General features: G+C 62.3%; 2 protein-coding genes across 4 annotated transcripts; both read left to right on the top strand.

Moving 5' to 3' along the window:
• The first annotated feature begins 622 nt into the window (after positions 1-622).
• Positions 623-20,131, top strand: RAB40C (RAB40C, member RAS oncogene family). 3 transcript variants are annotated; one of them, XM_047781102.1, is made up of 7 exons: positions 627-818; positions 1,559-1,777; positions 11,584-11,644; positions 12,148-12,208; positions 17,321-17,398; positions 17,586-17,808; positions 18,271-20,131. In XM_047781102.1, the coding sequence occupies exons 2-7, from the start codon at positions 1,636-1,638 to the stop codon at positions 18,549-18,551; spliced, it is 846 nt and encodes a 281-aa protein (XP_047637058.1). In that variant the 5' UTR covers positions 627-818; positions 1,559-1,635; the 3' UTR covers positions 18,552-20,131. The 3 variants fall into 3 exon arrangements, with proteins under 3 accessions (XP_047637055.1, XP_047637058.1, XP_047637056.1); XM_047781099.1 differs by having other exon boundaries at positions 623-818; positions 17,321-17,808; XM_047781100.1 differs by lacking the exon at positions 627-818 and having other exon boundaries at positions 1,460-1,777; positions 17,321-17,808.
• Positions 20,132-20,766: 635 nt separating this feature from the next.
• Positions 20,767-24,475, top strand: WFIKKN1 (WAP, follistatin/kazal, immunoglobulin, kunitz and netrin domain containing 1). The gene is made up of 2 exons (XM_047781095.1): positions 20,767-22,286; positions 22,914-24,475. The coding sequence occupies exons 1-2, from the start codon at positions 22,116-22,118 to the stop codon at positions 24,387-24,389; spliced, it is 1,647 nt and encodes a 548-aa protein (XP_047637051.1). The 5' UTR covers positions 20,767-22,115; the 3' UTR covers positions 24,390-24,475.
• Positions 24,476-24,725: the final 250 nt, after the last annotated feature.

Here is a 24,725-nt window from a genome sequence, read left to right as displayed (position 1 = left end):
AATAAAATTGTATCTTCACAACTGTTCACACCTTTTCATAACCTATCCGTTCTGTAAACAACCCAAAGTCACTTCCTCCTAGAGGCCCCCCGGACCGTCTTCCTGGGCCCTCCTGGGTGCCCCGCCTGGCCTGACCCCGACTCTTCCCAGGGTGGGCGGCTCACAGCCAGTGCTGCCGTCGTCTCTGGGGCTAGAGGACAACATGCAGGCCGACCCCCTTTCTGCAGCGGCCTTGAGAGCCGCGCTCTCACCTGCAAGACTTGCCCAGGGAACGGGGCAGACGCGAGGGGCGGGGACAGAGCTGCGCTGGGAGTCCCCGGCTCGCCGCCCGCAACCAAGCCTCACCTCGCTGCCCTTGCGCCCCCACCCAGGTAATTCCAAGTTCCTGCCACCGCCTCATTTCACCGTCCCTACCCTCGCGCCCTGCCTCGTCTCCCCGCCCCCTCACCCGCGCCCCCACTCACCACCTTCCCTACTAGACACCCGGCGCCCGCCTCCACCTCACCATCCCCCGCCCCCTCGGCCCCGCCCCCGGCGCGGGAACGGAAGTCCCGTCTACCCGGCCGCTCCGAGCGCCGATTGGTCGATCTTGTCTCACTGCGCCCTCGTCACGCCCCCTCCGTGGGGAGGGCGCCTTTCCGGGGGGCCGCACTGTACGCGCCCGGGTCTCTGCGGAAGCTGCGGCCGCAGCTTTCTAGGAGGTTCAGCCCTGCCATAGTCACCCGCCTCACCTCACAACGGGGACCGCCACCGTCCCGCTCAGTCCGCGGAAGTAAGGGGGCGTATGCAAACAACCTGGAGGTCCAAGCTTCTGATTGGTGAGCGTATAGGGAAGGGGGGGAAGCTCAGGGCAAGATGGGCGGGCTTAGAGGGCCGTGAGCGACGTGTAGGTGGTCCAGTAGCTCTGGGAGGATCGGCTGCGGTGGCCAATGGCGAAGCGGAGGGGGCGTGTTAGGGCCCAGGAGCTGTGGGGGCAGTGGGCAGGTTTGCCGGTGAGTCTCGGATTCTCTGCGGGAATCGGCGGGGGGGGGGGGGGGCCGTAATGCTGACGGACAGGCAGGCGGATCAGAGGGTCCCGGAAAGCGGGAGGCGAGGGGCCAATAGCAACAGCGTGAAGGCGGGGCGACTGGAGTCTTCGGAGAACTGAGTGGGAAGCGATGGAGGCGGGGCAGCTTTGATGGACGTTCTCACGGGCCAGTGGCCGCGCGGGAGGCGGTGGGCGACGTACAGCAGCAGCGTAGGGGTGGGGCAATGATGGGGAGGAGCGACCCGAGGTCTCGCAGCGCTGTATGGGAAGCTGGGGGGGGTAGGGGCGCTAGCAGTGCTGACGGACATGCGCACCGGCCAATGGCCGCGGGAAGGGTGCGGCGGACGACCAATGGTGGCGCGCGGGGCGGGGCGGGGTGGCGGGGCTGCTCGGCGCCGTGCGGGAAGGTGCGGGGCGGCGTCGGCGGCGCTGGGGCGAGGCGAAGGGAAGCGAAGCGGGGGCGGCGGAGCAGGTGCGGGCGGAGCGGCCTTGCCGCCCGCCGGCCTCGCTCACCCGCGCCCGCGCACGCAGGTCGGTCGGAGGCCTCCGCCAGCGGGCTCCGCGGCGCCGTGGGCATGCGGGTGCGGCCCGCGCGCGCGTGAACGAAGATGGGGACGCAGGGCAGCCCAGTCAAGAGCTATGACTACCTGCTCAAGTTCCTGCTGGTGGGCGACAGCGACGTGGGCAAGGGCGAGATCCTGGAGAGCCTGCAGGACGGCGCAGCCGAGTCTCCGTACGCCTACAGCAACGGTAAGGACGGCCGGCGGGCCGCTGCGCGCACCTGGCTCCGCCCGGCGACCTGCCGTCCGCCTCGCGTCTCGGGCCGGGGCGGGGAAGCTTCGGCTCGAGCTTGTCGAGGCCCTTCTGGGGCCCGCGGCGTCGTGGGGGCAGAGATCTGGCCGAGGGACTCCTGAGGAAGAAGGGTTTTTTCTTTGGTCGCGGGGCCTCACCAGGTGTGCCAGGTGTGCACAGCTGGGCGTCCTCAAAGCAGGCCTTTGGCTCAAGGCATCCCTTCCTTGGGCTGGACGAAAACGCCAGATCCGGACGGGGTTAAACGTTCTTTCCACGTTTCTGGCCGTGCAGCCAAAACACACAAGAGCTACAGGTCGCTGGCACCAGTGTGAGGTCCCCTCTTTTCTCGCAGTTGGCGTGGGTCCCCCGAGGGCCGTCGGGCTCCTCGAAGGGCGGTCTTTGCGAGGAGTTTTACTTCTTGGAGTCCGGTCCTCCGCCCCCTCTGTAGCTTTGTCGCTCAGAGTCTGGTCAGTCCTGCTTGACTGCTGTGAGCCTTCGCTGCTTGCTGAATTCCTGGGCTCTGGCCGCCAGCGTGTGGCCAGTGCTTCCTGACCCTTTCTCCCCTTAGGACGCATCAGGGTCTTCGGCTTACCTGGGCCGGCCCTGCGCCCTTCCTGCCAAGCACAGAGCGAGGGGCAGGGGTCTGGAGGGCCCAGTTCGCTGGAGCGCTGGGTGGTGGTGTAGGGAAGGCGAGGAGGTGTGAGGCCCCCAGGGGTGTGAGAGGGAGGCCTTGGGGGGCTGAGTCGGTCCCTTGCCCGCCACAGTCAAGCGGCCTGGAGTCAGATGGCGGGCGGGGCCTGAGCTGCTTTCCCAGAGATGGAGATGCTTTGAGGGGGGGCTGGGCTCCATCAGGGCCTCAGCGGCTTCCCAGAACGAGGACTCCTGGGTCTGAACTGCCTCCAGCTGGGCGCAGCGAGGCCTCGCGGAGCCCGCAGCCGCAGCTGGAGCGAGTGGCCCGGCCTCCTGTCCCTGCTCTCGGGGGCGGTGTGCTGCCGCTCTTCTCGTGATGTGTTGAGTCCCGCCCGAGGAGACACACGGTGGTCCAGCGGGAGGGCCAGCTGCCAGAAGTGTGCAGAAGGCCCCGGGCTGGCAGGGTGGCGAGGGTCCTGGAGGTTACGATGTGTGGCACTTGCAGTCAGGGTGTCAGCTCGGAGGCCCCGGGGCCAGTGCCCTTTCTCAGGGCGAGGTGGCTGGGTCCGAGGGTACTTCATTCTGCTGCCCTGAAGGCTTCCTAACTGGAGCAGTTGGTTCTCAGGGTTTGGCGTGTCTCAAATTTGCTTTGTGTTTTCCGGGAGCTTTTGATCTCTGATTCCCTTGTGGCGGATGCGTGTATCTTATCTTTTTCTTTCCTTGTTAAGAGTCAGCACGTCTCTGAGCTTCTTGTGCTTGGCTTAATCTTGCGTGGTCAGTCTGGCCAGGAGCAGATGACCAGTGGCAGGGAGGTCCCTTCCCATTGAAAGGCATGTATCCAACACCCTTCTTTGGGCCAGGCAAGTTATTTCTCGCATTGAAGTCTTGCCTCACCTGTTCCGCAGCAGGTACCTGGGGCACCTTACTCTCCCCAGCCTCGTAGACACAGGAGTCATTGTATGGCCTTTTATCGTGTCGGCACCCAAAGCAGCAACGAGCCACACATGCCAGCCACACGCCGCCCTGGAGCCCACGCAGACCCTTGGTGTCTGGAGGTGCTGATGGTGTGTGTTTGTACTCCTAGGTCTGGAAACCTCTCCTCAGGAGCTTTGATTTCTCTTCTTAACACACTGCAGTGGTTTTAGGGGAAGGGGTTGTGCCTTTTCTCTCTCTTTTTTTTTTAACTCCTTTTTTTGGCCGCCCTGCAGCATGTGAAGTTCACAGGCCAGGGATCAGACTTGAGCTGCGATTGTGACCCATGCCACGGCTGTGGCAACAACAGACCTTTATCTCACTGTGCCGAGCCAGAGATGGACCCTGCGTCCTGGCACGGCAGCGATGCCACCGGTCCCGTGGTGCCATAGCGGGAGCTCCCATCTGTGCTCTCTTGAAGACTTTGTGGCCCCTTCTGGTCCATCCACCCAGGAGCTGGGCTCCAGAGCGCAGGCAGCACGGTTGTGAGCGCAGGAGGAGGTGTCAGCGCCTGCCGGAGTGACCCTGCTTCAGAAGCGGTGGACACCCTTGGTTAAGACAGTTCCGCTCTCTGCACCCTGGCTCTCACGCGTTTTCACACGAGGGCCAGGGGCCAGTGAGAGGTCGCGTTATGGTTGGCAAGCCTGGGTCCTGGGAGCCCAGGGAGAGAGCCCCGCTCCATCCTCCCTGTGGCTCTCAGGGTCCGCGCTGGCGGAGCAAGAGGCGCAGGGTGGCCGTGCAGTGTGTCTCCTTTGCCCTGGGCGGTTCCCAGTGTTTCTCAGGCTGCGAGTTGGTTTCTGTCCTCGGTGCCCACCCGGGGGAGCCCGCGTCTCCAGACGCACCTGTGCTGGGCTCTTCACCCCCGACATCTTCTCCGGTACCCCGTCCCCAGTGCCCACCCTAAATGTGCGTTTTTGAGGAAGAGCAGCCTGGTGTGGCGCCCCTGTGCCTGTGGTCGCCTCGCAGCCCCTCCCGGTCCCTCCTCCCTGCGCGCCTGCCTAGGCGAGCGTCTGGATCTCAGCCGTCTTCTGGGTCATCTCTCGGGTTTGCCTTTCCTTCGTCAGGTGCCAGGTCCCAGGGTGAGGTATGGGCCCGAGGGTGATGTGTGCCAGGCACCCCCGTGCTGCCCTCTCATTGAGGCCCTGGCCTCGCCCATTGTACAGACGAGGAATGAGAAAACCACATTGGTAGCTGAGTCCACTTTTCTCACTGATGCGGTTTGGGCAGGAGAAGGTGTGGGCTCAGGTGCCGTGTGACCGGCGGAGGCTCTGGTCAGCGTGCAGCCGCTGCCACCCTGCCCCTGCCACCCTGGCTCCCACGGGATCAAGTCCCGTGTGCTCACTTGGCGGCTCACAGGCGCTCAGCCCCCGCCCTGGCACAGCTGGGGCTGCACTGACTGGATTCCGGTCTGGATGGGCAGCAGCCAGACCCTCCCCAGGTGGGCAGGACCTGATGGTGTCACCATTGCTGGCTGTGCTCCTTATTTTAAGTGACTCGATGGGGCAGCCTGTCAGGTCTTGGGGGGTGGGGGGGCGGTGCCCGAGGACTGGAAGGCCATGGACGGGGCGCTCACCCGCCCGACGGTCTCTGCCCCGACGATGCTCGGCATCCTCACCTGTATCCAGAAGGGACACACCTGGAGAAAAGCAAGTCTTCTCTTCCTTTTTTTTTTTTTCTTTTTGGCCATACCTGGGGTACATGGAAATTCCTGGGCCAGGAATGGAACCCTTGCCACTGCAGCGATGTGAGCTGCTGCAGTGACCACACTGGATCATTAACCTGCTGAGCCACAGGGGAACTCCAGCTCTCGCCAGAACTTTTGTAAGAGGAACCGTGCAACGTGGCCTTTCTCACCTTTGCTCGCGTCACTCAGCAAGTCCATCTGTGTTACGTGGCGCAAGGCACATCTTGGTGCCTCCGGATGGCACTGCCTTGTCCATTTAGCTATTGCTATGCTTTGGACCGATTTCCTGATTTTGGCTACTGAGAGGGCTGCTACTATGAACGTTCTTGTACAGATACTTTAAAATTTTGTAAATTTGTTTTTGTAGTGAAATATTCTTAGTTATCTTGTCGGCTTTTTCTGCATGTGTGTCTCTTTTGTTTTCCAAGAGCCTCACACACAACACATGGAAGTTCCCGGGCTCGGGGATGAATTGCAGCTGCATCTGCGGGCCTGCACCACAGGTCACAGCAACGCCGGATCCTTCACCCACTGGGTGAGGCTGGGGATCAAACCCGCATCCGCCCAGATCCTGGTCAGGTTCGTTACCACTGCTCCACGACGGGAGCTCCCTCTTGTTGGTCCTTTACAAGTGTGTGGCTCACGGCATGAGAATGCACAAGTCCTCTCGTGGGGGTGTTTTTGGGAGTGGGGTTGCTGCGCCCTGTGCGTGTGTGCGTGTCTGCTTCTCTTGCAGGCGGTGCCACACCGGGGCCTGAAGTGCCCTGTCACTTTGAACCCCCACCAGCAGAGTGTAGAGGCCCGTGGCTCATGTGTGGGCCAGCGTTGGGTATTGTCAGCCTTTTTCCTTTTGATCAGCGTTATTGAGGCCTAATGTACGGGACCAGGCCCTTGTATCCCTGTCAAGCCTGCAGTGGGCTGGCTCTTCACGGGGTGCTGACAGGCCACCCATCACCGTTCTCGCAGCCCGTCCCCTCGGGCCCACACCTGGCCGTTGCTGACCTGGACGTCACAGGCTGGTTCTCATTTCTGAAGTTTTTCTGTGAGCAGAGCCACACGCGTGGACTCTTGCGTGGCTTCTGTCTTTCTCTGTGTCGCGTGGCATTCAGCCGTGTCACCGTGGGCAGTTGGGGCCCGTGCGTCCTCCGGGAGCATTGTCTTACGCGCTCATCCGCCCAGTTGTGGGCTTTGGGAGTGTTTGCCGGGCCGCCCTGAGCGGTGCTGCTGCGGAAAGCCACCCGTGCGGGTGGACGGCCTGCACCCCGGGCTCTGTCGGGGCAGCAGCGAGGCCAGGTGGCTGGGCCTCGTCTTCGTAGGTCCTGCCAGACGGTTTTCCAAAGCAGCCAGGCAGCGTCTGACCCATCGGGAGGGTGCGAGGGCTCTGCGCACACCACAGCCTGCTTCCCTTCTAGGCGCACTCAGGGCCCGACAGCCCTCCATCCTGTGGGTCCCCTCCTGTTAATGCCACTCCCAGCAACAGAGACTAATGCCGGGCAACTCCCTGTGATTACGCGTGCCCTTGCCGTATTCCTTCTCTGCGGTGCTGGGCCTGTCACCTTCCTGTGCTGCAGGTGTCCTGACCAGGCAGGGCCCTGTCCTCTGTTCCCTGGCTTTTCGGGGTGACCGGCACACTCTACCCTGCCCCTCCCCCCACTTTCAAAGCCAGGTCGGGGCCTCCCTTTCCTTCAGTCTCTCCGAATCCCCCGCTCTAAGGACTTTTTTGTTTTGTTTTGTTTTTTTATGGTCGAACCTGAGGCATATGGAAGTTCCCAGGCTAGGGGTCGAATCACAGCCACACCTGCTGGCCACAGCCACAGCCACATGGGATCCGAGGCGCCTCTGCGACCTATACCACAGCAATGCCGGATCCTTAACCCATTGAGCGAGGCCAGGGATTGAACCCGCATCCTCATGGATCCTAGTCAGGTTCGTTAACTGCTGAGCCATGAAAGGAACTCTCTCTAAGGGCTCTCGATGACACTGGGCCCGGGGTGACCTCAACCCTCTCCTCTCTTGGGGCCCATAACCCTGGTCCCGTCTGCAGAGCCTCTCTGCCCCATAGGGACCGTGCTCCCAGGCTGCCCCCCATGGCCTAAGAGGAGGTTCTTTTTGTTGTTTGACGTTGGTACATTTCTGCGGGCCTCTCGGAGGCGTGCATGTTGCTGGGGTCTTACTGCCGAGGACTGAATGAGTGTCCCCCCAGATTCTCTGTCTGGTGGATGATGTTAGGAAGCGAGGGCTTCGGGGGTGATCGGATCACAAGGGAGGATTAGTTCCTGTGTTTGTGCTTTTTTTCTTTCTGTGGCCACACCCACAAGAGTTCCACGGCCAGGGACTGAGTCTGAGTTGCAGCTGTGACCCAGGTTACTGCATCGGATTCTTAACCCCTTGTGTCGCAGCGGGAGCTCCTGGATTAGTGCCCTTGTAAAGGGACCCCGGAGAGCCCCCTTGCGCCCTGCGCCTGGCGAGGACACATCGGGAAGCTGCCCACCAGCCACGTGGTCTGCAGGTGGCCTTGGACGCCCGCCTCCAGTGGGGTAGAAACAGCTGCTGTTTGTAAGTCCTGATGTGTGGGATTCTGTCTCAGCTGACCAAGTAATGGCACAGACCAAGTGGCTTAAAACACGCCCACTCATGAGCACCCAGTGTCTTGGGGCCAGGAATCTGGCACAGCTTGGCCAGGCCTCACTGGGCATCCATCTCTCACAGGCCGTGCCCAGATGTGGGCTGGGGCGGGCTGCCTTCCAAACTCGTGTGGCTGTGGGCAGCACCTGGCAGCCGTGCGTTCCCGGGCACACGCCTGTCCCCAGCGTGGCCTGCTTCGGGTCCCAGTGGGACAGTGCTGTGCAGCATGGTCCCATGGAGGGGACCTCGTCACTTGGTCTCATTCCAAGGCCAGAAGCCAGTCTCAGCTCCCACCTCCCTCAGAGGAGGGCTGTGCCCGCAGTGGGAGTGCCAGGAGGTGGGAGGAGTTCCTGCCACACTGCCCGAGAGCCTTCTCTGCCCCCACGCACGCTCTGGTGTGAGGCGCGTGGCCTTGGCAGAGGCCTGGGCTGTGGCCTCCCCCTTGGGACGGGACGTAGGGGGGCAGGTCAGGTGTGTCTGGGAGGACCGCCGGGCCAGGGCTGCCTGCTCGGCCAGTGTGTGGATCCCAGGCGCCTCGGCGTGTCTGCTTGTGTCCCCAGCATCTTTTCTGTGTCTCTCTCTGGGAACTTGGGGAAGCCTGGTTTTCCCTCCTTAGGTGGGAACAGCCAGGAACAGCAGCTGCCCGCCTCGGGTGTGGGGGCAGCACCGTGACGCCATGTGCTGGCATCACGTGGAAAACGCAGGAGCTGGCTGGGGCCTGGGAGATGAGCTGTGGCAGCTCCGCTGGACGACTGGCCTCCTGGCTTTTGTCCAGGGTGGGCTGCACTGAAAAACAGAGGGTCGTCCGCTAGCTGTGAGGGCCCGCGCCTGGGTCCAGGGTGTCTGGCCCCGTTGGGAACCGCCTTCCAGTTTCTGGTGCTGGATTTCACACCGCACAGGAAGGCATTGATTAGCGTTTCCTTTTGCATTGTTTTTTTTGGCTCCATAACATTTGGAGTTTCCAGGCGAGGATTTAAATCTTAGCTGCAGTTGGGACCTACACCACAGCGACGGCAACACCAGATCCTTTAAGCCACTGTGCCAGCTCAGGGATTGAACCTGTGTCCTGGTGCTACAGGGATGCTGCTGATCCCATTGTGTCATAGCAGGAATGCCTCTCTTTCATTCTTTTTTTTTGCCCTGTTACAGCCGTACCTGCAGCGTATGGAAGTTCCAAGGCTAGGGGTCCAATGGGACCTGTAGCTGCCAGCCTACGCCACAGCCACAGCACCGCCAAATCGGAGCCTCATTTGCGACCTGCACTGCAGCTTGCATCAGTGCTGGATCCTTAACCCACTGAGCGAGGCCAGGGATTGAACCTGCATCCTCATGGATGCTACTCAGGTTCTTAACCCACTGAGCCACAGTGGGAACTCCTCTCTCTCATTCTTAACCCATTCTTTTATTACTCAGATTTTGTTCATGGTTCTGAATTTCTAACAAGTTGTTCTGTGGGTCTTGTTGGAAAACAGCTGGACGGTTATGCTTTTACTGTCGCCGTTTCCCCCGGAACACCTGAACCTTGCACAGAACGGAGTTGGGGGCATGTGGTGGGTGGTCCCTGCAGGTGTGTCCGAGCTGAGCCTGGGCAGGTATGTGGGAGAGGCCCGGCAGCCTTCCCAGATGCCTGGGACGTGGGCAGTGATCAAGATGGCACTTGAATGCCACGGGAGCGGCCCAAGAAATGGCAAAAAGACAAAAAATTAAAAAAAAAAAAAAAGATGGCACTTGAAGGGCCTCTGTTGTTAGGTCCCTCCCTGCTGCCCTCCCCTGGCTGAGCCCGTGTCCTGGAGCACCTCTTAGAAGGGGGCAGAGGCAGCAGCCAGCAGCAGGGCTTCCTGTCCCTCTTCCCAAGCTGGCCAGGAGGAGCGAGACGGGCGATGCCGGCCACTGTGCCTGGAAGCTGGCAGGCCCTTCCGGACAGTGCTTGGCAGCACCCCGTGCAGTCCTGGAGAGGAAGGGCCTCAAACACACATGCAGGAGCCACGAAGCCGCAACGTAAAGGCGGAAGAAAGGCAATTGGTCCGTATCGGCGGGTTGTCTGTAGTTCATTGAGTCCCCGCTTGGGAACACCTCTGCTGGGTGCTGAAAAGGGACAGTGAAAATGGACCTGGTGTGGGTGTTGCTGTGGGTGGCGTCGTTTTTTTAAAAGGGTGACCACTTCGGGAAAATCCAAATAAGCAAGACACAGTCTCCTGTGATTCCCAAGGTGGGAGCATCCCTGCAGATCTCGGCGTCAGGGCGGCACACCCGGCCGGCATGGCACAGTGGGCATTGGCGCCCAGGCGCTCTGGGGACCCGCTGCAGCCCTGGCCGTGCAGGGCCGGCCAGCTAGGTGCCTGGCGGGTAGCAGAAAGGGAAAAAGCCCCTTCTGTCAGGTGAATTGCTCTCCTTTCAGCCCCCCCCCCCCAACCAGTAGGACCCTCTCCTTCAGACCTCACGACCCCCTCGGGCGAGTGCGGCGCGGGGAGCCAAAGCCTGGGCTGGGAGGGACTGGCAGGGATACGGGGGTCCACTCTGGCCTCCTGAGCCCCAGGTCCGCCTGGGGGCTGTCCTCAGTCCTAGGGCCTCAGGCTGGGCCGTGCGGCGACCCCTCCTCGCGTGGAGCGGCTCCCGCCCCTGCGCTGGGCAGCCGAGCCAGAGAGCTGCCGTGTGTGTCCGCGGTCCCGCCTGTGCGGCCACAGGGTCCGCTGTGCCAGCAACACCTCTGGTCATCACTTTGGCCAAGAGCCTGGGCTTTTGAGGGCGGGTCATCGAAGTGCTGCAGCAACAGATCTTGAGAGCCCAGAGCCGCAGCGCTGGCTCGGTGGCCCCGGCCGGCCGCCTCCGTCCTCGCCACCACAGGTGCTGCCTCTGTCCACCCGCCTATCTTTGGATGTGGCACGTCTGTGTTTTCCGTGAATTGAGGAGGCACCCTGTACGTCTTCACCAGATCCTGGAGGTGGGCGGGCACTGAACATAGGTGTGCAAATACACACACCCTCCCCCACACTGCTGCATTTCTGGATTTTTATCAACGACCATCTCAAGAGTGCGATGTGGTATCTTACCTGGTTTTCTTTCTTTCGTTCTTTTCTTTTTTTCTCTTTAGGGCCGCACCTCCAGCATATGGAAGTTCTCAGGCAAGGGGCTGGCTCAGAGCTGCAGCTTCCAGGCTACACCACAGCTACAGCAACGCGGGATCCGAGCCGCGTCTGCCACCTACACTCCTGCTTGTGGCAACACTGGATCCTTAACCCACTGCGCGAGGCCAGGGATCAAACCCGCATCCTCATGGGCACTATGTCAGGTTCTTCACCCACTGAGCCTCAAGGGGAACTCCTATTTTTTTATACTTAAAAAAAAGTTTTTTGGGATTTCCTGTCGTGGGTCAGTGGTAACAAACCTGACTGATAGCCATGAAGATGTGGGTCCGTTCGATCCCTGGCCTCACTCAGTGGGTCAAAGATCTAGCATTGCTCTGAGCTGGGGTGTAGGTCACAGACGTGGCTCAGATCCCAAGTTGCTGTGGCTGTGGCGTAGGATGGCAGCTGCAGCCCCGATTCCACCCCTCGCCTGGGAACCTCCATGTGCCGCAGGTGCAGCCCTAAGAAAGACTGAAAAATAAAAAACAACACTCCAGGCACACTCCAGTTGTCAGTACCTGGCAGCTGCGGGGACCCCAGAACTCAGAGAACCGCATGAAGTGGGTCAGTGCAGAGAGCAGCCACCCTCCCTCTGGCCAGTGTCAAGGCCTCTGGCGTGGCCGTCTGGGGTGACACGGGAGCCCTGGGTGGGAGCCACGACTCTGCCTGGCTGCGAGGACGGCGCCCCGGCCAGACTGGTCCTTCAGCTGCCCTCTGCTTCCTTGCAGGAATTGACTACAAGACAACCACCATCCTGCTGGACGGCCGGCGGGTCAAGCTGGAGCTCTGGTGAGTGGGCCGTGGGGCCACGCGGCTGGGGTGGGTCTCCTGCCCTTCGGTGGGTGCGTGTAGCCAGGAAGCTGAGTGAAGCAAGTGGGGATCCCCAGAGGCACAGGGAGCGAGCGCCATGCTCCTGCCGGTGGACCAGCCGTCGACACTGCCCCTGGGGGAACGTGGGACGCAGTGTGATACAGAAACCAGGAGGTCCAGGGCAGCTTGTCCTGACAGAGCCCAGCTCCCCTTTGCCCATAAAGCCTCCTTTCCACCGGGGCCACGGCCCCTCTCTCTCCACCCTTCACTGGGCCCCACCCTGAGGTCATTCCCAGAACCTCAAGGTGGAAAATTCCCACAGCTTTGGGGTGCTCCAGCCCTCAGTGCAGTCTCCCAGGCGCCCAGGCCCGCGGCGGTTGGCCAGGCGCGCTGAGTCGGAGGGGCGGACGGCAGGAGCCTCGCGGGGTACCACTGCACGTGCTGGGGTCCCACGAGCTGCCTCCCCAACCCCTTTGTTGCAGGGACACGTCGGGCCAGGGCAGGTTCTGCACCATCTTCAGGTCCTACTCCAGGGGCGCGCAGGTAAGACCGGCGGTGCCGCAGGGGGTCTGCTTGTATTGGCCGCGGGTCAGACCCCACGTGCGGGGTCCTTTATGTTTGAACATCAGGGCATCACCTAGGAGCACAAACGAGGATGCCCACTGAGAGGAGGGGCCTCCGCCATCAGAGCTGCTGCAGGTGTGTGGGGACCTGTCCTGTGGGGGCGTCTTCTGTCGCCTGATGCGTCAGAGATGACTCCTCCGTGTGCTGAGTGAGGAGGCTGCCCGGGCAGCCGGGCTGGACCCCTCTCCAGGCTGCACAGACTGAGAGCTGGAGCCGCTGTGGAAGGGGCTGCCATGCACTCCGGGGGGCAGGGAGCCGAGGTCGGAGGGTGTCCTGGGCCTGCCCTGAAAGTGCACCTGAGCTGGGGTGGGGGGTGCGGGGGGGGCTCGCTTGTCTCTCCCTGTGTCCCCCCGGGCTCCCTGAGTGCTGACCAGGTCTGTGTGATTCGAGGCTGGAGGGAGGGGAAGAGGCAGTTATGTGAACAGAGCAGCTCCCAACTCGCGGCTCCAGCACGAGGGGCCCTGCTGAAGACCAGTCCTGTCTGTGGTGCAGGGCAAGCCGTTGACCCCTTGGGCTTCTGCACTTGCCAAGGAGATCCCTCAGTGGGCCCTGTCCAGCCCTGCCCGGGAGCACTGGTTCAGGAGGGGCCTCCCTCTGCCTCGGGCGGCAGGGAGCCCAGGGCCCTCCTTTCTGCCTTGTGGGTGGGCGTCGAAGCTGGCCTCCGACTCTCCTGCCCGAACAGTGGTGCCTTGCCCATCCTTTTCCCATCGTGCCAGGGCTGGCAGCAGCATGGCCCTCGTGGCCCCTTCCTCCCAGTCCCCCTGTTTCCTGTCGCTCTCCTACCCTCGGTTAAGACTGGAGAGGCCTTGTGGCTCCCTCAGGGCCCAGGCCGCACAAGCCAGCCGCCCACCCCTGCCTGCTGTCACCTGTCTCTGCCTGTGAGTCCCTCTGACCGGTGGCCCTGTTTTCTCTTGCTGAGGTCCTGTGGCCCGTGCTTCCCGCGGGTGGAGGGAGCGGTCCCCTGTGCGGTTCCCCCTCCCTGTGGAGGGGGCTGTTGAGTTGGGGGTTTGGGTGAGCTCCATGAGGACCAGGGAGCGCCCAGCCAGGCGCTGGCTTCTGGAGGCAGAGAATAGATGAGCTTTCCCTCCGAGAGTGGTCTGGGTGCCTGCTTGCTGTGGGCCTGTGTGGACGTGTCTCTGCCTGCGGGCGGGGCGGCGGGCGGGGTGTGCATCCGTGGGTTTGACAGCTGCTCCCCAGGTCAGTGCACGTGCTTCTGGGCAGAGCCGGGCCCTGTGTTGCATTCAGCCCGAGCCTCTCCTTCCTTGGCAGCTCTCCCACCCAAACACATTACTCACTCCAAACTAAGCTAATTAAAAACCGCACCTCTGGGCCTTCGTCGGGTTGGTGGTTGCACAGGTGGACCTTTTGTCCAGAGTTGTCAGCTTCTTCGTGCCTCAGGTCTGTGCCTGTTCTGGGGTGTAAGCTCGTAAATCACCTGGGCAGCAATACCAGGCCCAAGCTCCACGTCTGGGATATTCTCTTACAGCTCGAGTTGCATACATGTGGTCCGAGGGTCATTACTGATGTTTGTGATGATGTTAGGTCTGTTACCTGAGCGCCAGCAGCAGTGCCAGCTGATGAGCCTGGCGCAGGGCGCTGGCTGCTGTGGGGACTAGGCCCTGGCGGTGCCAGGCGGTTTGCACCGTGAGCTTGAGTTAAGAAACGCCTGGGAGACACTTGCGAGATGACACTGATTCCTGGACGAGTAGTGGGGGAGAGAACAGAGCTTCTATTTATACCCTAGAGTACTTACCAACTTTTAAAAGGTTGAGTTCGCATTGTGGTGCAGCGGGAATGAATCCGACTAGGCACCATGAGGTCGCAGGTTCAATTCCTGGCCTTGCTCAGTGGGTTAAGGATCCAGTGTTGCCGTAAGCTGTGGTGTAGTTTTCAGAGGCGGCTTGGATCTGATGTTGCTGTGACTGTGGTGTAGGCCGGCAGCTGTAGCTCTGATTTGACCCCTAGCCTGGGCCTGGAAACCTCCATATGCCGCAGGTGTGGCCCTAAAAAGCAAAAACAAACCGTTGAGCAAGGAGCTCCTGCTGTAGCACAGTGCGTTTAAGAACCTGGGGCGGCTCGGGTCACTGCAGAGGCTTGAGTTCGATCCCCGGCCTGGCATCGTGGGGTGAAGGATCCAGCACTGCCACAGCTGCAGCTCAGATTCAATCCCTGGTCCGGGAGCTTCTGTATGCCGTGGGTGCAGCCGTTAAAAAAAAGACAACGATTTTTTAAAAAAGGTGTTCCTGCTGTGGCGCAGTGGGATTGGCAGTGCCTCCGCAGCGCTGGGACGCGGGTTTAATCCCTGGCCCCACACAGTAGGCGAAGGATCTGGCATTGCTGCAGCGGCGGTATAGGTGATAGGTTGCAGCTGCTGCCCAGATCTGATCCCTGGTGTGGGAACTCATATGCTGCAGGGCAGCCAAAAAACAAAGCAAAACAAAAGCAGATAAAAACTTGAGCAAAAAGGATAGAGTGAGAACCGCCTTGCCCTGCCTTCTGCCGCTTTGAGACGCGCAGACGCCTCATTTTGCTTTCTCAGCTGTCCTGCCTGTCAGCGAGCCCGGGTGTTTTCCGGCCAAGTCTGCGACCATTTTGATCCTGCCTTCAGTGTGACCAGCTCTGCGTCCTTCCTCCTGTGGCCCCTCTGTCACCACCCTTACCTGTCAGACGTGGGTGGTGCTGTTGGACGGAGGCTGGTGCCAGCAGGAGGAGCAGCAAGGGGCCCCTTGACAGCCTCGGGGTGCAGTTGAGGCCTGAACCCAAGAGTTGGGCTTCTCATTGGCTTGAGCTTTTTTTTTTTTTTTTGTCTTTCTAGCTTTTCTAGGGCCACACCCACAGCATATAGAGGTTCCCAGGCTAGGGGTCCAATCGGAGCTATAGCCACCAGCCTACGCCACACCCACAGCAACGCCAGATTGGAGCCGCATCTGCGACCTATACCACAGCTCATGGCAACACCGGCTTGTTAACCCACAGAGCGAGGCCAGGGATCGACCCCGCAACCTCATGGTTCCTAGTCGGCTTTGTTAACCACTGGAGCCATTACAGGAACTCTGGCTTGAGCTTTTAAACATTACACAGGAAGCTTAAACAAGAAAGTCAGTCCGCCATCCAGCCCTTCGACCTGTGATCACATCTGTGGAAACATTTTCCGTGTGGTGTGTTTATATTTCTGTTTTTTGTTTTTTTTTTGTTTTTAATCTTTTGCCTTTTAGGGCTGCACCCATGGCACTTGGAGGTTCCCAGGTGAGGGGTCTGTTCGGAGCTGCAGCTGCTGGCCTACACCACAGCCGCAGCAACGCATGATCTGAGCCACATCTGCGACCTACAGGCAACACCAGATCCTTAACCCACTGAGTGAGGCCAGGGATCGAACCCGCAGCCCCACGCATGGTTCCTAGTCAGATTCGTTTCCGCTGCCACAACAGGAATCCTCTTTCTGCTTTTTAAAAACTGCCCTGTACGACTTGTGGGATCTGTGTTTGTCACGTCCCAGTCTGTCGTGCAGGTGCCCGTGATTAGCATGCGTGCCCTGAAGTGCCCGGGTCTTTGCTCGCCTGCCCTGGGCGCCACGGTTGAGTTTGTTTCCCATGTTTTGTTTCGTGAGCAGCGCCGTGATGAGCACGTAAAGGCTGGTCTTTGGACACGTCCCCGTTATTTCTCAGAAGAGGGTTTCTGAGTTGGAGCGCATGTAGCCCTACCCCCACCGCGATGCCGAAGGCCAGGGCTTCGTCCCTGTGCCCCAGGCAACAGTGTGAATTCCTTCTTGGTGAACTCTGTCCCCCGCCACAGCAAAGATGTGCCTCCCCGCCTGGCTGGTCCCCCCGGGGCAGCAGGCAGCTCTGCTCTGCTCTGCCCAAGGCTTCCAACCAGAGACCAGGAGCCACCAGGCAGCGGGGACGTCATCTCAACCTCCATCCCACTTCTTCCTGCCAGGACCGGGCGTTCTGGAATTTGAAGGGCGTTTTTAAGGGGAAAAGCTTTAAAATTCCTCATTGTGGCGTTCCGTCATGGCGCAGCAGAAACAAATCCGACTGGGAGCCAGGGTTGATCCCTGGCCTTGCTCAGCGGGTGAAGGATCTGGCATTGCCGTGAGCTGTGGTGTGGGTCGCAGATGTGGCTCAAATCCCGCGTTGCTGTGGCTGTGGCGTAGGCTGGCGGCTGCAGCTCCGATTCAGCCCCTAGCCTGCGAACCTCCGTGTGCCACGGGTGAGGCCCTAAAAAGCAAAAATGAAATAAAATAAAAGCCCTCATTGTGAGATGGAGAGAGTGCCCTTTTCCTTCCGTCTCAGCTCTGCTCTTCTCCCGCGTGTGATAGGGACGGGCTGAAGGAAGCCTCCAGGACAGGGAGGGTGTGTGTGCAGATGGGCTCTGGCTGAGCCTGCATCAGGGTGGCGCGTAGGGCCAGAGACAGGCAGGGGGCTTGGTGGCTGTGGCCACTTGCTGGAGTCGCCTTCCTGAGGCTCAGTGACAAGGCGCTGCTGATCGTATAGGGAGGGCCAGTGAGGGGTGGGCGGATGTGGTAACGGGTCTCTAAGAGATGCAATGGGCAAGTCCCATGACAGATCCTGCTCCGCCTGGCTTGTGGGGCCGGCTGCTGCTGGCGGCCCCGGTGCCCCCAGGAAGAGTGCACAGTGGACAGTGTGGATGACACGGCGTGCACCTGTCTTGGATTGAATGACTTCTAAGTGATCGCAGGGGAATACAATGTGCTTGGAGGAAAGATGCTGAAACAATGCCAGTTCTGCCCCAGCCCAGTCCCCAAGGGGAGGGCATCCAGTGCCACAGGCCCTGGGCATGGTCAGGATGGGGCTGGCTGAGCCCTGGGCACAGAGCCCCCTTAAATGCAAGAGAAAGGCTCGAAGTGCAGTTTCCACCTCCTGTTAAGCATCCTGTAGGGTCCACATGACACTGGTCCCCCAGTGCCCGGATCCGGCCTGTGCTGGGAGGGAGCTGCCTAGGCTGAGCCTGAGCAAGACCCCTTCCATCCAGAGGGCCTCTCAGCCTCTCATCGCCCCGTTTTCCGTGCAGGGGATCCTGCTGGTGTATGACATCACCAACCGCTGGTCCTTCGACGGCATTGACCGGTGGATCAAGGAGATCGATGAGGTAGGTATGCTCCAGCAGACAACCCCTCCCGGCGCGTGCGCTCCCGTGCCCCAGGGGAGCCTCTGCGACCCCTTTAGCTGCCCCGACTGCGCAGTCTGGTGCAGAGGGCCTGCCCGCTTGGGGAGGATACCGTGCAGAGAGGGGGCAACCCCCCTTCTTGCCTCTGCTGAGTCCTGTGCTCCCCAAGCACGCTCCCGGGGTCCCTCGGATCCTGGTCGGGAACCGCCTGCACCTGGCCTTCAAGCGCCAAGTCCCGACAGAGCAGGCCCGCGCCTACGCGGAGAAAAACTGCATGACCTTCTTCGAAGTGAGCCCCCTGTGCAACTTCAACGTCATCGAGTCCTTCACGGAGCTGTCCCGCATCGTGCTCATGCGGCACGGCATGGAGAAGATCTGGAGGCCAAACCGGGGTGAGGCTCACGCCCGGGGCCTGCGGTGGGGGCGAGGAGGGGCGGGGCTTGGAGGGGCCGCCGGGGGCGGGGCTCAGAGGGCTCCGGGGGGGCAGGGCTCAGAGGGGCTGCCGGGGGCGGGCCGGGACTAACCCTCCTCACAGCCAGCAAGTTCCAGGCCCCTGGCCCCAGTTCTTTGAACTCAACAGTCCCACGGGAGCCAAGCTGCCTAGGCAGCCAGGGAAGCTCAGTCCCCACCCAGGCCGAGGGACTGGGGAGCTAGCTCGCAGAGCCCTCGGGGGTCCCACAGTGCCCAGGGTGAGGAGGCGCTGAGGGTCTGTAACCCCCGAGGCTTTGCAGACCTCCCCAGTTCCCACCTGCCGCAGGCATCCCCTGTGCTCATCTAGTGGCCGAATTGCTGCCCCGTTGCCCCTCCTTCCCAAGGTCTGACCTCCTGTCCCCGCCATCTGCCCCCTCCTGCAGTGTTCAGCCTGCAGGACCTCTGCTGCCGGGCCATCGTTTCCTGCACCCCCGTGCACCTCATCGACAAGCTCCCGCTGCCTGTCACCATCAAGAGCCACCTCAAGTCCTTCTCGATGGCCAATGGCATGAACGCAGTCATGATGCACGGGAGATCCTACTCTCTGGCTAGTGGCGTGGGGGGCAGTGGGAGCAAGGGCAACAGCCTCAAGAGGTCCAAGTCCATCCGACCCCCGCAGAGCCCGCCCCAGAACTGCTCTCGGAGCAACTGTAAGATCTCCTAGCCGGGCAGGCTGCGCCTCATCCAGACGCACTCTGGGAGGGCTCACACTTGGGGAGCACTCCTGGCTGGGCGCCAGGCTCAGCGCTGTGTGCAGGGAAACTTTGGCCACACGGTCCCTCCTGGGAAGTTTGGGGATCCACCTCGTGGGCTGGTGGGCTCAGCTAGACCAGCTGCACAGTCCAGTGCGGGGCCGCGCTGCTGGGCTGGTGTCGGGCCATGCCCAGGACCCGGAAGTGTGGCTGAGAAGAGCCCAGGAGGCAGCTCTGCCTGGCCCCCTGCCTTGAAAGGGCTGTCCCCGGGACTGGGGGGCCAGTTCCCTTTCTTATTTATGTAAAAGATGGTTCGCCCCTTTTGTACATTTTCCAAGGACCTGCAGGGAAGCCTCCTTGCAACCACTTGGTGAGCCCGTGACAGCTGTGAGGATGCGCTGGGGACACTGGGAGAGGGTGGGTCTTTGAATCAAAGATGGGAAGAAACCCACCATCAAGACTTGAATCTGAGTTCACAGGACACTTGTCACGGGGATGTGGGCTGTGTGGGGGCCAGCGGGGACACCCGGAAGACTTGGGCGGCAGCAGCAGCAGTGTCGGACGCTGTGGCCATGTGCGGCGGCCTTTCTGAGTGTGGTGGTCAGTGTGCCCGCTGTGGAACACTGGGCAGTGGTGAGGGTTCGGGCCCCAGCACTCTGCGTGGCTGGGCTGCGGCTTCCACGGCTCCCGTCAGCCTTCCTGGATGACATCCTGTGTGTCGCAGAGCTATGGGTTTAGAGCCGTGAGCAATTTGCAGGTTCCCAAGTGGAATTTCCGTGTTTCTTGGAAAAGGGGTAGTGGGGCGTACACCCCCCAACCCCCCCCAGCTCCCTCCCACCCCATGTAGGGGCAGATAGCCTCCCGCGGTTCTGTTTACAAATGTTGTCTCACGAAGCCGGCTCGGAGTCTGTCTGGGTGGAAGACGTGAGCTGTTCGTAGGCAGGCAGTAGCTGCTGGGCCGCCAGGCCCTGGGCGCGTTTGGACGGAGCCTGTGCCACTTGCCTCCTGGGCCTTCTAGACCTTGCTCTGACCCGCTGGTCTCCTGACCTTGGTTGAGGTCCCATCGCTGCTCCACCCCTGGTGTCACCCCTCTGCTGTCAGGTCACCCGTCACTCATTTCTCAGTGGTGGAGGCCGGGCCCCTCCTCAAGGACCCACCCGCCAGCCTGAGCTGGAGGCCTAGCCTCCTTCCGTCCGTCCGGCTGGTGATGTGACCGTACCCCGGTGCTCAACTCTACCTCCTGCCTGCGGGCCCCTCCCTGGCCTGTGACCCCTGTTCTTGGGGCCTATTCTGTGGTGGGTGCCCCAGGGGCTGCTCTCCTGGGAGGGGAGGCAGGGAGGGGCTGCCACATGTGTGAGCGGGAGCCTCGTGAAGGCCTGGCCGCCAGGAGGGGCGGGCGCCGGAGCCCCTTCTTTGGACTTTGTTTTGGAGAAAGATGGTCCTGTGTTCACCACGTCAACACTACCCTTTGCTGCTGTCCTCACTTGCTCCATTCCTGGGCTCGTTTGGGATGGTTTTACTTTCTTTGTACAGTAAATGTAATTCAACTCTGGCCTTGGAGGCTTTGCTGCGAGTGAATGAATCCGACTTCACCCTGCCGAGCGTGTTTGGCGGGGGCTGACGCTGCGGAGGGCTGCTTTGTTCCTGCTCCGTCCCCCGAGACTGCCTTGCTGAGCTTCCAAGTGAGGCCACGGCCGCTGGGTTCCCCCTTGGGCCAGGAGGCAGCTCTCCCCAGCCCATCCCTGCCGGCACAGTGGCACAAATGGGGGCAGCTGGGACCATCTGCTCCCTGCTGCCCCCAGGCTGGAGGCCGGGCCGCTGAGCCCTCACTGCACTGAGTCAGGTTAGGACCTGACGGCCAGGTTCGCTCTGCTGCCTGAGAGGGTGCTGGACCAGGACGACCGTCCCCTAGGATGCCTCACAGCCGTGAGCACTTAGCACCTTCAGCGGGAGAGCCATCAGCTCACAGGATGCGCAGGGCTTGGAGTGCCCATTGTGGCGCAGAGGAAAGGAATCTGACCGGTACCCCTGAGGACGCAGGTTCAATCCCTGGCCTCGCTCAGCGGGTTAAGCATCCGGCATTGCCATGAGCCCTGGTGTAGGTCGCAGACACAGCTTGGATCCCAGGTTGCTGTGCTGTGGTTTAGGCTGGCAGCTGTAACTCTTGACTCGACCCCTAGCCTGGGAACCTCCATATGAAGCAGGTACAGCCCTCAAAAGAAAAATAAAATGGTGAGTGGGGTTTGGCTCATGGGTGCACCAGACACCCTAGGGACCACTGCCTCGCTGCAGCCCCACAGGGGTGTCCGGGGCCTCTAGCTCCTGTGCCTACAAGCCCCAGTTCCTCACACCTGGGGTGTCTTGGTCTCATTCAGACCAGACCAGGACCAGAGGCCCTGCCTCTCAGGCCAGTAGGTCCAGTGCAGGCTCACAGGACACTTTTCCTGTCCAGTCTAGGAGCACACACTCCCTGGGCCGGGCACACCTGACAGTGGCTGTGTTCCATCTCCCCACCTGCCCCACACCCAGGAGGGGCTTCCATCCTGCTCTTTTCAGATCCCTTTGCACTTGCAGGACTAGGGCTCTGGCCACTGAGATTCATGTGGGCTCAGGTCCACACTCTGCTGTACCGGCCAGCACACAAGAGCCTTTTCCTCTCTCCACCACGCGAGGGCCGCCTTAGCCAGTTGAGAAAGGGCCTGGCCAGGGAGCCTGGGTTTCAGCCAGCACCAGAGGGTCAGCCTCCCCGACCCCCTTCAGCCCCATCGTCAGAGGAGAGCCAGGCCACACACACCAGACACCTTCGTGCTGCAGAGGCCTCACCCTCAATAGAAAGGGTTTAGAACTGACTCGAAAACCTGCTGCCAGAGTGTGACTGTGAGAAGGGGCGTGGAGAAGGCTGCAGAATCTCCCTGGGGAAGGGAGCAGAAGCCCCCATCGCTGGGCCGAACGCGGAGTGCCTGCCCCTCTGCCTCTGGTGATGCCCAGGAGCAGGCCCGCGGGAGCCTGCCCTGGGACAGACCCTGGCCTGCAGTTGGGTAGGGGAACCCGCGGGGCTGGCCAGCCCTGCCCCCTCCTGAAGGGCAGCTTTGATCCCTGGGCCCTCATATCCCTGAGCCCAGGCCCGGGAGGGAGGAGGGGCTCCGGTTACAGCCCTTTCCCCTCCCCTCTCCGGCCAGTGCCGCCCTTCTCCGCCCCTCGGTGACCCTCGTGGCCAGTGTCTCTGTGCTCCTGGGCCTTGGCCCCTCCCCAGACTTCCTCCCCTCTCCCCGCCCGCTGCCCTGAGCTGACCAGAGGGGCCAGGCGGGGGAGGGGCCGGTGCCACATGCACAGACTCAGCTCCAGAGACCCGGAACCCACCCAGCGTCTGCTGTGAGCGCCGGCCTTGGGGGACAGAGGGGAGCCCTGGGGCAGAAGGCCGGGGCGCCATCCGCAGCCCTGGGAGGGTGGATGCCTGCAGACGGGAGGCTCGGCAGGGCCTGAGGAGGGGAGGGGCCAGCGGCCACACCCCCCCAGCCCCTGGGCCCGCGGTCCCCATGCCGGCCCTGAGGCCACTCCTGCCGCTGTTCCTGCTGGCTGGGCTGACTGTGGGGGCCAGCCTGCCGCCGGGGCCCGGGGACCACCCGGGTGTGTGCCCCAACCAGCTCAGCCCCAACCTGTGGGTGGACGCCCAGAGCACCTGTGAGCGTGAGTGCGGCGGAGACCAGGTGAGCCCGGGCACTGGCCCGTTGGCCCCGCTGGTGGGGTGGGGACAATGTAGGCGCCCAGGGCTGTCTCGGGGAAGCCCAGACCGAGGCGATTCTGGCAGCCCCAGGCTGAGCGATCGCTTCCTCCTCAGGCTCCCATCTCCCAGGATCTCATACTGCGCTCCATACGAGGGGTCCCGGGCACAGGCCCCCAGTCTTTGCCTCCCTGTGTCCGAAGATAGAAGACCCCCTTCTTTCTCCCCAGACCCCCCTCCCCCTGTGACCGGCTGCTCTCGGCGGGGAAGGCAGGTGGCCCGTCTGGACTGGCATTCACAGTCCAGCCCCGCGCCCACAGCGCCCTTGCACACGCTTCGCGTACCCCACCCCCCCGGGCCTCAGTGTCCTCGTCCGCGTGGCGGGAGTCATAAAAGCTGCTTTGGAGCTGGGGGTCCGAGGGTCCGTGAGATGACACAGGTGGCAGGCATGCCGGGCCGGTTGTCCACGGTCAGGGTGGAAGGCAGACATCTGCAAACCTGCTCAGCTCCCGGGGGAAAGGGTTCAGGGAGAGACAGCAGGGCACTCAGCTGGGCATGCTGGGCTGGGAGGACGGTATTTGGGGGTCCGCTGAGCTGTCCCCCCCGCCCCCAGGACTGTGCGGCCACCGAGAAGTGCTGCACCAATGTGTGCGGGCTGCAGAGCTGTGTGGCAGCGCGCTTCCCTGGCGGCAGCCCGGCTGCACCCACTCTGACAGCCTCGTGCCAGGGCTTCGTGTGCCAGCAGCAGGGCTCCGACTGCGACATCTGGGATGGGCAGCCTGTGTGCCGCTGCCGTGACCGCTGCGAGAAGGAGCCCAGCTTCACCTGCGCCTCGGATGGCCTCACCTACTACAACCGCTGCTACATGGACGCCGAGGCCTGCCTGCGTGGCCTCCGCCTGCATGTCGTGCCCTGCAAGCATTTCCTCAGCTGGCCACCCAGCAGCCCCGGGCCCCCTGAGACCACCGCCCGCCCGCCGCCCGAGGACGCCCCGGTGCCGCCTGCTCTCTACAGCAGCCCTGCCCCGCAGGCTGTGTACGTGGGGGGCACAGCCAGCCTCCACTGCGACGTCAGTGGCCGCCCGCCGCCCGCAGTGACCTGGGAGAAGCAGAGTGACCAGCGGGAGCACCTGATCATGCGGCCGGACCAGATGTACGGCAACGTGGTGGTCACCAGCATCGGGCAGCTGGTGCTTTACAACGCGCGGCCCGAGGATGCCGGCCTCTACACGTGCACCGCTCGCAATGCTGCTGGCCTGCTGCGGGTCGACTTCCCGCTGTCCGTGGTCCATCGGGAGCTGGCTGGGGACGGGCCCACCGCCACCCCCCCGGCCCAGTGCCTGCCCAGCACGCAGGCCTGTGTCGGGCCCCCATCTGGCCGCGTCCTCTGGCACTTTGACCCGCGGCGGGGCGGCTGCATGACCTTCCCAGCTGGCAGCTGTGCGAGGGGGGCCCAGGGCTTCGAGACCTACGAGGCGTGCCAGCAGGCCTGTGCCCACGGCCCCCGGGATGCCTGCGTGCTGCCGGCCGTGCAGGGCCCCTGCCAGGGCTGGGAGCCTCGCTGGGCCTACAGCCCGCTGCTGCAGCAGTGCCACCCCTTCGTGTACAGCGGCTGCGAGGGCAACGGCAACAACTTCGAGAGCCGAGAGAGCTGTGAGGGGGCCTGCCCCGTGCCGCGGACGCCGCCCTGCCGGGCCTGCCGGCTCCGGAGCAAGCTGGCGCTCAGCCTGTGCCGCAGTGACTTCGCCATCGTGGGGCGGCTCACCGAGGTGCTGGAGGAGCCCGAGGCGGGCAGCGGTGGCATCGCACGCGTGGCTCTGGACGACGTGCTCAAGGATGACAAGATGGGCCTCAGGTTCCTGGGCACCAAGTACCTGGAGGTGACACTGAGCGGCATGGACCGGGCCTGCCCCTGCCCCAACGTGACAGCTGGCGACGGCCCGCTGGTCATCATGGGCGAGGTGCGAGATGGCGTGGCCATGCTGGATGCGGGCAGCTATGTCCATGCTGCCAGCGAGAAGCGAGTCAAGAAGATCTCAGAGCTGCTAGAGAGAAAGGCCTGTGAGCTGCTCAACCGCTTCCAGGACTAGCCTGCCCTCCCCACACCCCTCTACCCGCAGCCCCAGGCCCATGCCCCTCCACCCCCGGCCATTGAATAAAAGCATCCTGGACCTCAGGCCTGTGGGTGCTGCGGGTCCTGCCACCACCTGAGGCCTTGGCTCCAGTCTGAGGTCACCAGGGAGCATGGGTGAGGACCAGCCTCCGAGTTGGACACCAGGGTGGGAGGCCAGGTGGCCGGCTCGGCCCTGCCGCAGCAGTCCCTGGGTCCTCCCTCCCCTCGCTGCTTGACTGGAGCAGCAGAGTGCAGGATGTCCCCAAGCCCCGACCCACGGCCAGACCCCTCACGTTGCCAGTGTGTGGAATCC

Source organism: Phacochoerus africanus, chromosome 5 (genome assembly GCF_016906955.1).
Source record: "Phacochoerus africanus isolate WHEZ1 chromosome 5, ROS_Pafr_v1, whole genome shotgun sequence".
Taxonomy (NCBI): domain Eukaryota; kingdom Metazoa; phylum Chordata; class Mammalia; order Artiodactyla; family Suidae; genus Phacochoerus; species Phacochoerus africanus.
This window is presented reverse-complemented; position numbering and strand designations above follow the sequence as displayed.